Below are 13,062 nucleotides of genomic sequence, written 5' to 3'. Positions count from 1 at the left end.
CAGTCTGCCGGGGAGGAGGGGCAGCATCTGGCCATCAGCTTCAGTGGGGACCGTCCTTGCAGTAACAGTCCACACCACCACCCAGTAACAGTTCTTTTCTCCCCAACCCCAGGTCACAGTTGGGCAATGTCCATACTGATGGCAATGGGTCCGTCTCAGCTTCGAAGCCCCACAGCCTACAGAAGGCAATACTCCTCATAACCCTTCCATAGGTACAGCTTCTAGGATCCCTGTAGGGGACATGCCCAGTTACAAGAGTCACTACACTCAGAGAACCCCGAAGCTATGGCTTCCCTCCAGGGAATTATAATCCCCCCCAGACCAGATGCAATTTACCAATCAGGGGTCATTTTTACTATAAACAATGTTGCCTAATGATACAACTTTATATTTCTCCTTTATCAGGTTTCCAGGGAAACAGAGCTAAAAAGTTCATTCAAAGTTAAAATTGTCCTTAGAAGGAAAGAGTTATGTGAGCTCACACATGGGAATGCAGGATTCTGTGGGTCCCCCTCTTACGGAGCTCATGGTGGGCGGTGGGGGGATGGGTGAAAATAGGTGAATTGATGGTTGCAGGGTGGTGTCCTGTGTGTGCTGTGAAAATACCCAAAGCAGACCAAGATGTGGGGAGAATGAGGAGGCAGACAGCATATAAGGGAAGACGTCCCAGACGAAGCAGTGCCCCTGTTGAATTGTGGAGGATGAACAGGAGGTAGCCAGGTGAAGAAGTGAGTGAGAAAAAGGGGCCTTCTAGGCAGAGAGGGCATCATATACAAAGACAAAGACTGTTCTTCGAGAATTACAAGCACAAAAATTAAACCACTGACCTTTCAACGTTGTAAGAATTAGTAATTAACTTGTTCAACTCATCTTGCATTTGTTACACTTTACATGTTCTCTCAAATTATTATAGAACCAAACGAGATAAGGTAGGAAGGGGGACCTTCTGCTGATACCTATTTTACCTAAAGCAGGGGTTGGCAAACTGTGGCCCATGGACCAAAGCCAGCCAGCTGCCTATTGTTGTAAATAAAGTTTCTTTTGGCCACAGCCATGCCCAGCTGTTTATGTGTGGCCTGTGGCTGCAACAGTGAAGTGAGTAGTTGCTGCAAAGACCTATGGTACACAAAGCCAAAAAAACGTGCTATCTTGCCCTTTGTAAAAAAAGTTTTCCAATCCCAATCTAAACCAAGAATTTTTTTTTATCAAAAGTATTCTGTACCACCAAGATTTCTCTACTTTATAAAAATTTTCTTTAAGATAATGACCAGTGCTCATACTTGTACACAATAAACACAAGCTCCTGGAGTCAAAGCACTTGACTTTGGATGTACCTGCCTGGTCTACCTGGATTGGATAATGGAAACCTAATCCTTACACCCTACCACACCCCACTCCCAAACTTTCAATTCCTACCACTTCCCTAAAACTAGGAATAGCCACTTGTGTTTCTTTCTCTAACACAATCAGTTTCTTGTGTCAAGGCCTCATCCTTCTGCTGTGATTGTGATCAAGTTTAAAAGTGGTTCCAGAAAAAGCTTCTATCTCCTGTTCTTGTCTTAGATGCAGGGAAACTTGAGGCAAGAAAAGGCTCCACTAATTCAGAATTTGAGACAAGTCTCAGCCAGTGAAGGAATCTCAGGCCGGGGTCAAACAGCCTCTGACCACAGGGACATTGTTTCCGGTGGGAGATGATTCAGGAAGGGAGGGACTGTGGAATTTGCACCTAAAGAAGATACCGTCATGGGAAACACATTTTGATTCCTCTCTCGTGGAAATGTTTCAGGGTTACAGCAATGCAGGCTGAGAGCTCATTGCATAGGGTACTGGTGTGTCAGATGATTTTCAGTGCTAAACCTTTGGATATTTTTACTTTTATATAGCTATGTATATATTCTACGTGTTTTAGAAGAAAATATAACTAACATAGCAAATGCATGATGTCAGATAAAATGTTTAAAACTTGCCTTTTGAAAAAATGTTTAAGAAACACGGTGATGACTTAAAAAGTTAAGTAACAGTATAGATGATGTGCAGACAGGGAAAACATCATTGACAGCACATTTCTCAAATCCATTCTCTGATCTATCTGCAGGTTTGAACTGATTAATTCAGGAAATGTGCAGCTGGAATTCAACTGGGTCTCAGAAGAGACTGCAAAGGCTGTCAGTTTTGCAATGCCAGATAACCAAGGTAAACATGATGATAGGCAAAACCCAGGGCTTGAACTGAGTCCCCAGTTAGTAGGAGAGCCTTGTTCATGGAGCAGTGAGCACTGCTCCAACGGCCCTCTCAGTAGCCAAGGAGAAGCAGAGCAAATGTCTCATGGTGTCTGCAGAGCCAAACGGGCCTGAGAAACTCAAGAGCTGACCTCTGTCCTCCTGGAGCCTGGACCCTGGCCACAGAGCCCTAGGAATCCTGTTTTTCAGGCCTTAGCCTCTTGGGACATTACAGACCCTTGCAGAAGCTATGAATTCTCTCCCCAGGAAAATACATACCCATACCCAATTTGACACACATAAAGCACTTGGGAAAGGGCTCAACACTTGATGGACAAATACTCATTACTGTTGTTGCAGTTTTGGAGATTCACAGACCTTTTGAATGGGCCCTTATCCATGGGACCCCAGATTGTGAACCCCTAGTTTAAAACAATGATTCTCCAAAAATTATGTTCACAGCCCATTATTCTTGAGGCAGAAGACCCAGAGACATCTCCTTGACCCACCCCCTTGAGCCAAAAGGAAAAACTTTAGAAACTTGATAGAATTCATAGAAGTATTTTCATGAGTCTCTTACAAGAGATATGAGCCAATTCCTTACCCCTAGTGCCCAAAATTAAGTGTACCTGCTAGAAGAGGTGAGCCCACAGACCCCACAGAGGGTCCCTCAGGACCTGTGAGTGGCCTGCCTTCCACCTGCCCTCCCACTGCAAATGCAGAATATCACTGGCTGTCTCTGTTGGCCCCCAGGTTCCTCTCAAAAAGACCAACTTAGCCAGGGCACACTGCACACGGTCAGCACCCTGGACAGTGCCGTCGACAACTGGAACGAAGTTTCCCTGCCACCCTTCTCTGTGGAGCCCTCCTCAGGCACCGTGCCTGCAGGGAAGACTCAGAAGCTCAAAGTGAAATTCTCCCCGCTGGAGGTCGGAGACTTCGAGGGCAATCTTTTCTGCCAGTAAGGAGACGTGCTCCCCAGAACAAAGCTCTGCAACTCCTATCCTCTCTTCTGTCCCACCACTACCATCATTCTGTCCAGCCTTTCGCCCCCTCCACAGCCCCCAAACTGTCACATTTTTCTTTGGGAAGATTCAAAGGGGCCAGGATTTGGAAGATAAGGAGAATTGGGTCTTTTGTATTACTCACCAACACTCTCTAGACTCTTCCTCCTGCCCCCTTCCCCCTTCCCAGCTGCATTCAGAATTCCACTGAGCAACAAAATGGTTGACAGATAGATGGGTTCCAGTCCTTGGGCACATATGAACTTAAAAAAAACTTTCTGGTACCTCTTCTGAGACTTGGTTTCCTCATGTAGAAAGCAAACAAGAATACCCACCTTGTACAGTCACCATGAACATTAAATGAGTCAATTCAAGTGAAGACTTAGCACGGAACCTGGCACACAATAATCACAGTACACCCACATGGTGGTAGTGGAGGCGGTGGACCTGATACATCAGTGAGGAATAGAGGGGGCCCACACCCAATTCGAGAAAAGCCAATCCAGTAACTTCTAGCAATGAAAATCTCTGATGTGCTTTCCCAGGAAAGCTCCATGCAGGACACCCACCTTACAGAGGAACTGTATGAACCCTGGCATGGGGTAGCAAGACCTATGTGAGCCATAAGAGCCTTGTGGAGCCCCTGCAATCCACCGCAGGGACCCATCCTATGTCTGGGCCACCTAAACTTGGTGCTGGGGCTAAGTCTGCTCACATCCAGTTCACCTTCTCCGAGGAGCTCAGGCTACTCTTTTAGGATTTCTCTGTCAATGTTCATACCCCAGGAGATGCCTATGAGAGGACCCAGAGGGTAAGACTCTCTGCTCAATTTACAGCAGGGAGATTTTGTCACCACTACTGGAGGGATAACTTGGGGCCACACTTTGATACAGACAAGGAGCCAGAATTCAGCCTCCTTCTCAACCCATTCATGCATTCATCCACTCAACAGTTAATGAATGAACACCTACCATGTATCATGCACTATTCAGGGACTAAGATTATGTTGTTGACCAGGACAGACCCAATGTCTGCTTTCATGGAGCTCACATTCTGTTGGACATAATAATTCATTTCCACCCAACTCAGAAAGCAACGATTGATTTAAAAATAACTAAGAATAAATAACCTTATCCTCTCAGGATTCCCAACCTGCCACCTGGAGAGCAAGGTCCAGTCCTATCAACCAAAGGGTGTAGCTTCTTGCCCTTCTGCCATTTTGACCTGAAACACTCCGACTACATCAGCGGTCATCGGCGCAACCCAGATCTCCGAGGGCCTAGTGGTGGGGCTCTGGACTCAAACACCCGGGTGATTGAGTTCACCAGTGTGGGCATAGGAGGGAAGAGTCTTCGGTGAGTTGCCTAGGTTTGCATCAGTTGAGTTCCTATCAGTCATTCCTTCTACAGAACGTAGAGGAAGAATTCAGGGAAGTCAATGAGGCTAATTCCTAGAAGCAGGCTTGAACTACTGGGGTTGGACTTCGGGGAACTGCTCCAGTAAGAAAGCTAGATTTTGTCTCCTTAGCATCAACACTGGGGAAACTCTGGAAGACATAAACATGGAATCCCTGACCACCACCTTAACCACAGAGGATCACCGGGACAGAAGCACCCTGGGCATCATTATTACTCCAAAGTCCAAAACTCTATCCATAGTCTGGAGTCCCAGTTGAGATGCAGTTTTCATTTCTATGGTAATGAAGTGCCCAGACAAGTTCTACTTCCCAGATAGGGGGACTGTGCTAGGGAAGGTGGTTAAGAAAGTTTCTCTTATTCCTCAACCCCCTGTTTCACTCTCTGCTATCAATTCTTCCCCCTCGACCAGGACTTTTACAATCCTGAACCCCACTAATAGCACTTACACCTTCTGCTGGATCTCCGAAGAAACTGAAAGTCTCCAGAACCCTCCAGCCTTCACATGCCTTACAGAGAAGGGCCTTGTCCACCCGGAAAAGAAAGCTGAGGTGTGTGTGTGAATGAAGACCACCCAACCAAGGACTTTAATCATTCTCTCTCTCTCTCTCTCTCTGCATAACATGTGTGCTGTAGACCATAGGTAGAATGAGGGAGAACAGCCCAAGTATGCATCAGTCAATAAGTATTTCTTGAGTGGCATAGACATTAGGCAGTCCTCATGAACAGGACAGACCTGAGCTCTCTTGGTTGGCCATGGAGAGATGGAGAGCTCTAGCATTTGCAGTTTTAAAAACTGAAACTATTGAAGTGGGGAAGGAGAGCTGGGCACTAATGGGCACTAGGACCCATAGAGTAACAGGAAGACTTATTTTTTCCCCAAGGGACTGACAGTGGTAAAAGGATACAGATGTGTTTTTACTTGGTCGGGCCAAAGGGCAAAACAGAAAAGTGAGTCCTGTCCCACAGCTCAGTCCTCATGTTTACTCAGTGGTAATGGGTATGGGGTCAGATTTAATGAAGCATGAATTCATTGGCCAAAACAGATCTATGGGCCCCATATCCTGTAAGTTCCACAGAGAATCTCGGAGGCAGAAATAAATCCATGAAATAGAAATTATGAATTCAAATGCCTTCAGGAAGGTCCCACAAATAAATGGAGCAAGCCAAGGGAACAATGACAGGGAATGCTGAGCCCAGGACTGGCTGGCTGCCGTGTTTCTCTGTCAGATGACCACACACAGACAAGTGGACCCAGGGTTGCCAATTTTCCCAAACTTTTTAGGAAAAGCCAAAATTCCATATTTCTCTCAGATTCTATTTTTACATACCAAACAAAGACATGGTGTGAAATATGGCAGCCCAGCCATCAGAGGCTGTGGGTGGGGTAGACCCCCTCAGGAGGGCCTGTGGGCAGGGCAAACAGACATTGATATTGCTGGAACAGCCACACTTACATGCCTTCACGGAGACAGTAGAAAGGTAGGGGTGACCTGGTAACGTCAGCCATCATAACCCCAGCACCAGTAAGCCTCCAAGGGCATGTGGAACAAGCAAACAGAAATGCTTTTTACCCCTCTGTTCCAAACTGTCTTCTTAGATTATCTTCCAGTTCACACCTTTCCATCTGGACATCACAGAAGCATTCTGGACTTTCTTAATCCCCGAACACAACATCACCGTCCCTTTCCTACTGGTAGGCAAAGCCACCGATCCTCTCATCAATCTGGACAAGTCACACCTCAACTTCAGTTGTCTCCTCATTGGTAAGGCTGCCCTGTTTGTTTACATTTGAGTTGGTGTGACCTGTGAGGGAGGGGAGTAGGGCTGACCCAGCAATGAGCTCCAGGAGCAGACTTGGGTGGAACTATTCCTGGTGCCAGAGGTACTCTATCACTGTTCACAAAGCCATGAAATATTTATCTCTTGATCTAATTTCCATCAGGTATCTTCTAAACCCACACACTAATAACCTAAGAAAATTTAGGAGCCTTGCTACAGATCCTACTTGTTAGATTCCTTGAAGGCCTGGACTATGTCCATTATCCCCATCTTACTTGCCTGTGCCTCTGGAGGATGGGCTGTATTTGTTTGCCTCTCAGTCTGTGCCACAGTAGTCAGATTTCTCTGCCATCCTTTCATGCATTTATTCAGCTCAACAAATATTACTGAGCCCCTTGTATGACCCAGGCACTCTTCTGTGAGCTGAGAATGCCGTGGGTAAAGCCAAAATCCCCATCCTCACGGTGGTTACAGTCTAGTAATAGAAAGCAGACCACCAAGGGATGCCTGGGTTAAGCGTCTGCCTTCAGCTCAGGTCATGATCCCAGGGTCCTGGGATTGAGTCCGCATCAGGCTCCTTGCTCGGTGAGGAGCCTGCTTCTCCCTCTGCCTGCCACTCCCCCTGCTTCTGCACTCGCTCTCACTCGCTCTCTCTCTCTCATTCTCTCTGACAAATAAATAAAATCTTAAAATAAAAAAGAAAGCAGACTACCAAAAAAGAAAAAAAAAATATATAGCATGTCAGATGTTAATAAGTATTCTAGAGAAGGATAAAGCAGGGTAGGGAGAATAAAGGATGCCAGGAGGCAATGGGGGAGTGACATTTGATCAGAGACCTGAAGGAAATAAAGGAAGTGATCACCAGGTCCCTTATCACATGGATGTGGGGTGTGTGTGGGTGTGTGTGTGTGTGTGTGTGTGTGTAAAATACAACTGAAGTCAGAGGATGTTTTAGTAACTCATTAGATTTTTATATTTAGAAAAGTGATATTCTTTATAATAAGACAATCAATCTGTTATATAAGGAAAATTTTAATCTCTCTCCACCCATCCTTTGCATCAAAGGAAACCCATGTTAACAGTTTGTTAGTAATATTTCCATACATTTCTTATACTGATACATATAAGTAGGTGGGAGGAGATTATAATGTTTCAGAAGGTTTTGAACAAATAAATGGGCAATATAGCATAAGAATAATAACAGTACTCTTAACTATAGAGAACAAACACATGGTTACCAGGGGGAGGGTAGAAGGATGGTGATGAAACAGGTGATGGGGACTAAGGAATGCACTTGTCATGATAAGCACCACGTGATGTATGAAAGTGTTGAATCACTATATTGCACACATGAAACTAATATAACACTGTATGTTAACTAACTGGAATTAAAATTAAATTAAATAAATAAAAACAGCAACAGCAAGACAAACAGAATTCAATCTGGGAATGCAAGGGTGGTACATTTCAACATAATGATGACATATCAACAGATTAAAGAACAACTGTATGATCATATGAATATACTAAAAAGCCATGGCAGAAATTCTCACCAAAAATTCTAATAGTAAGATAGGAATAGAGGGGGAAACTTAAATAGAGAAGACTAATCAGGGGCTCCTGGGTGGGTCAGTCAGTTAAGCATCCAACTCTTGATTTCAGCTTAGGTCATGATCTCAGGGTCATGAGATGGAGCCCCAAATTGGGCTTTGTGCTGAGTGTGGAGGCTGCTTGGGATTCTCTCTCTCTCCCTCTGCCCCTCCCTCCCACCCCCCTCACACATACACTCACTCTCTCCCTTTCTCCCTCTTCCTCAAAAAAAAGAAGACTAACCAAAATCAAGAGGCAAATATTATCCTGTAATAAACCACTGAAACCACTTCAGTTAAAAATCGGTAATCAGGCAAGGATGCTCATTATCATCATTATTATTGAATACCTTCCTAGTGATTTTAATTAGCAAATACAATAAAACAAGAAAATTCAATAATTGGCATAAACATTAGGGGGAAAGAGACGAAACTATCTTATTTGCTGTTGCTGGTGACTTCATACATAGAAAACCTCACGAGGCTCTAGAGAAAAGCAAAACAAACCACTAGAATCAATAAGATAATTTAGTAAGTGGTTGGATACAAGACAGTTATGTAAAAATCAATAGTTTCTCTTTCTTTTAGCAATAAGCACCTAGAAACAGAAACAAAAAATCCGGGGCACCTGGGTGGCTCAGTTGGTTAAACGACTGCCTTCAGTTCAGGTCATGATCCTGGAGACCCGGGATCGAGTCCCACATCGGGCTCCCTGCTCAGCGGGGAGCCTGCTTCTCCCTCTGACCCTCCCCTCTCTCATGCTCTCTGTCTCTCATTCTCTCTCTCTCAAATAAATAAATAAAATCTTTAAAAAAAAAAAAAAGAAACAAAAAATCCATTCAATATTGACAAAACCTATATAATATCTAAGGATAAATGTAACAAGAAAAGCACAGGACATATATGAAGAAAACTATAAAATCTTATTAAAGTGGCCCCAAACAAGATGTGAACATTTACCAGTTCTCTCAAAATTAAATGCAAGTTTAATCAAGTTCCAATTAGAATCCCAACTGGTGTTGCCAGGTAAAATACAGGATGCATAGTCTAATTTGAATTTCAGATAACAATGAGTAATTTTTTAGTGTAAGTATGTCAACATAAGTATGTCTCATGCAATATTTGGGACATACTTCTACTCAAAAAATATTGCCTGGGTGGCTCAGTTGGTTAAGCGACTGCCTTCGGCTCAGGTCATGATCCTGGAGTCCCGGGATCGAGTCCCGCATCGGGCTCCCTGCTCAGCGAGGAGCCTGCTTCTCCCTCTGACCCTCCCCCCTCTCATGTACTCTCTCTCTCTCTCTCTCTCTCTCTCTCTCTCTCACATTCTCGCTCTCTCAAATAAATAAGTAAATCTTTAAAAAAAAATATTTCCTAAATCTGGCAACCTTAATCCCAAAAGGACTGGAGATAAGGGGAGAACTGAATAAAATGATTCTAAAGTATATGTTAAAAAACAAATGCTCTACAATTGTCAAGGAAAGTAAGAAAAAGCAAAATAGTGACAGAAGATGTATTCAGGCCCTGTCAGGACTCTCATGACATACCTGAGCTCTGATGCAAGAGTTTAATGCAGAGACTATTGACAAAGATATGGGCAGAGTTAAGGGGCCTACCAGGGAGGGTGAAGCCTTCATTAACAAAAGCAGGAAGGCATTAGTTCCAAAGGAACAAGGAGAGAAAATAATGTCATCAGAATCACCTAAGATAGCTGTGACCAAGGCAGAAACGCCACCTAGCAGGAGCGGGCAATTGATAGAATAAAGTTCTAGAAGGAAGAGATGGAATCTCGCCAGGGGAAGAAGGTCACTTGTAGAGCAGAAGGAAGAGAGGTAGTCAAAGACTGAAGAGCTTCAGTCAAAGACTGAAGAACAGAGAAAAGAAGTTGAAGAGTTTTTTTCTAAGAAGGCTTCCTCTTGCCTGAGGAGCAGTATCTGCTAAGATGCTTCAGGAGCAGGCATGAGGCCTTCACTGAGGACTGGTGTTTCCACCTTAGGCAGAGAAGCCAGGGAGACCGTGCATATCATCAACAAGGAGGAGCAGGGGTTCCATTTTGCCTTCCAGGACAACTCCCGATATTCTGAAGGTTTCAGCAACAGCCTGGTGATATGTCCCATGGAAGGCTGGATCCCACCACTGTCCAGGTAAAGAAAAAGTCCCCCACAACTACACCCTCCCAAAATAGGGGTTCTAGACCTGCTAGCCAGGAGAATCCATTCCCCTCAGAGTGCCCTGTATCAAGTCTCTTCCAGCTCTAAAATTTATATGAACAATCCCATCCCTGTCCTATTTATTTCCCATTGTTCATTTTCCTGATAAATTGTAAAGCACTGAGAACTTTAAGACCTTCTTCTCAATATTTTCTGTCCTGTTTATATTCTTTTCCTTGCTATCTATGAATTCATAAAGCAATGACACACCGTGTCTGGCTAATCTTCCAAACTCATCATAATTTGGAATAGTGATGCTTTTTCCTCATAGTGCATATGCTAATCCATCAGGCTCATATTCTTTAGCAGGTTATAGCAGGTTGGCCTTGTCAGCTAATCTACTGTCTTCTTCCCCATCCAGGTTCCCAGTGGATATTTTCTTCACACCAAAACAGGAAGGAGATGTGAACTTCAATTTGATCTGCAATGTGAAAAAGAAAGCCCACCCTCTGACCTTAAATGTCAAGGCTGAGGGATACACTATGAATGCAGAGGTCAAATGCAAGGACAGGACTGGCTTGATCACTCTCCTGACTCCTAAAGAGACTAACATTATCAACTTCTATGAGGTAAGAGTGTGAGAGAGCCTTGATTCATTCTCTCTCTCTCTCTCTCTCTGTTTCCACACTGGCTGGGAAAGGCAGTACAAGTGAATGTTAGCTGAATCTCTCTGTTTCAAATGCCAGGGAGACCAGGAGAACAGAAACAGAAGCATCTCCATCCTCAGAATGCATATAGTTTTGATGTGAAAACTTATTTTATATTTCAGGGGGTGGAGAGATGATAGGGAAGGGAAGAATCCTTGTATTAAACATACAGGAAGGATGTTTGTCTACCAAGGGAGGTCTAAAAATTAAATTGCTATCTTACTCTTCAGGTATGAGGATCTCCAACACTTAGTAGCAGTTGCTGGAATATCTGACTACATTAATCCCATGATACTCAACTCACTAACATCATCTGTCATCCCTATTTCCCAAAGGATAGTTTTCCCCAAAATCTTACATATCCTAACCCCAGAGAAGGGAACCATGATTTGCATTCCAACATACTACTCTGTTCTCTGTCTCTCAGGTAGAGCTGAACGAATGTGTTCAGTGTGAACTCAGCTTTATCAACACTGGAAAGTTCAACTTCAGCTTCCAGGCGGAGCTCTCTGGCCCCAAAGCCCTGCTGCAGTACTTGGAATTTTCCCCCATTGATGGCAGTGTGGATGTGGGACAAAGTGCACATGCCTCCTTGTCTTTCCAGCCATTTAAGAAGTGTGTCTTGAAGGGCCTGGAACTCAGAATCAAGGTGAGACCATTTAACATTGTCTGACCCTGAGAGCACTCACAGCACTCTGTCTTTAGAGATTAATTCTCCTTATGTTCCTTGTCTTGTCCACCCTGCCAGAAGCTCCTGGAGAGTGATCATGTTGCAGATAGTCTCACAATCTCTAGTATAAAGGCCTTATCCACAGTTGAGGCACCTGGTGAATAAGTGTCCATTGAAAAGCAGTTGACCATCCATGCACTGGAATCCTATGCAGCTATTAAAATAAATAAGAGAGACAGATGGGAGGTGGAGAGGAAGCAAGAGAGACAAAATATGTGTAACATTTTCCAAGATAAGTTATTGAATGAAAAAACCAAGGAATTATGATGTCCACAGAAATGGCAGAGAAGGACCTTTGAAGAACTGCTCTTCATAGTGACGAGAACACTGGCAAAAACTAGCAAAACAACCTTTTTTAGAACTCTTGAAATTAACTAAAGGCTAGCAAGAATCCTAAGATCTTTTATTCGAGAAAAATGGCTGAATTGTGTGTATATGCCTCATTTTCTTTATTCATCTGTCGAACATTTAGGTTGTTTTCACATCTTGACTACTGTGAATAGTGCTATACTGAATATGAAAGTGTTAATATCTCTTCAAGGTCCTGATTTCACTTCTTTTGGATACCAAAGCCAAACAAAGATACCACAAGAAAAGAAAACCATAGGCCAAGATCCCTGATTAATATAGGTACAAAAATCCTCAACAAAATACCTGTAAACCAAATCCAAGAATACACTGAAAGGATCATACACTACAACCAAGTAGGACTTCTCTCTCAGATGCCAGGATGGTTCAACATACAAAAATCAATTAATGTGATATCTTACATTAACAGAATAAAGGATAAAAATCACATGATCATTTCAATAGAAGTGGCAAAAAGCATTTGACAAAATTCATAACAAAAACTCTGAACAAACTAGTATTAGAAGGAAGTACCCCCACATAATAAAGGTCATATATGAAAAGCTCACAGCTAACATCACACTCATTCATGAAAAGCTAAAAGCTTTTCCTTTAAGATCAGGAACAAGACAAGGATGCCCATTCTCACCACTTCTGGAAGTCCTAGGCAGAGCATTTAGACAAGAAAAAGAGAAAAGGTATCCAAATCGGAAAGAAAGAAGTAAAATTATCCCTGTGTGCAGACAACATGATCTTATATATAGAAAACCCAAAAGATTCCATTAAAAGAATCTGTTATAATTGGGGCACCTGGGTGGCTCAGTCAGTTAAGCATCTGCCTTCAGCTCAGGTCATGACCTCAAGGTCCTGAAATTGAGGCCTGCATCAGACTCCCCAGTCAGTGGGAAGTCTGCTTGTCCCTCTTCCTCTGCCCCTCCCCCTGCTTGTGCTCTCTCTATCAAATAAATAAATAAAACCTTTAAATTAAAAAAAAAATCTGTTAGAATTAATAAAATAACTTAGTAAAGTTGCAGGACACAAAGTCAACAAACAAAAATCAGTTGCTTTTCTATATGCTAATAAGAAGCTATCTGAAAAGAAAATTAGGAAAATAATCT

General features: G+C 43.3%; 1 protein-coding gene across 1 annotated transcript in view; it reads left to right on the top strand.

Moving 5' to 3' along the window:
- HYDIN (HYDIN axonemal central pair apparatus protein) overlaps positions 1-13,062 on the top strand; it is a 308,320-nt gene that overhangs the window by 266,670 nt on the left and 28,588 nt on the right. The window contains exons 67-74 of the mRNA XM_035024816.1: positions 2,096-2,193; positions 2,973-3,180; positions 4,366-4,578; positions 5,051-5,189; positions 6,239-6,404; positions 10,006-10,153; positions 10,581-10,788; positions 11,294-11,515. Coding sequence (XP_034880707.1) covers positions 2,096-2,193; positions 2,973-3,180; positions 4,366-4,578; positions 5,051-5,189; positions 6,239-6,404; positions 10,006-10,153; positions 10,581-10,788; positions 11,294-11,515 — 1,402 coding nt within the window. The remainder of the gene's footprint in view (positions 1-2,095; positions 2,194-2,972; positions 3,181-4,365; positions 4,579-5,050; positions 5,190-6,238; positions 6,405-10,005; positions 10,154-10,580; positions 10,789-11,293; positions 11,516-13,062) is intronic.

The sequence above is a fragment of the Mirounga leonina genome, unplaced genomic scaffold (assembly GCF_011800145.1).
Source record: "Mirounga leonina isolate KUSES-001 unplaced genomic scaffold, KU_Mleo_1.0 Mir_180, whole genome shotgun sequence".
In the NCBI taxonomy this organism is placed as follows: Eukaryota; Metazoa; Chordata; class Mammalia; order Carnivora; family Phocidae; genus Mirounga; species Mirounga leonina.
The sequence above is the reverse complement of the archived record's forward strand: the minus strand, read 5'-3'. Positions and strand labels throughout refer to the sequence as shown.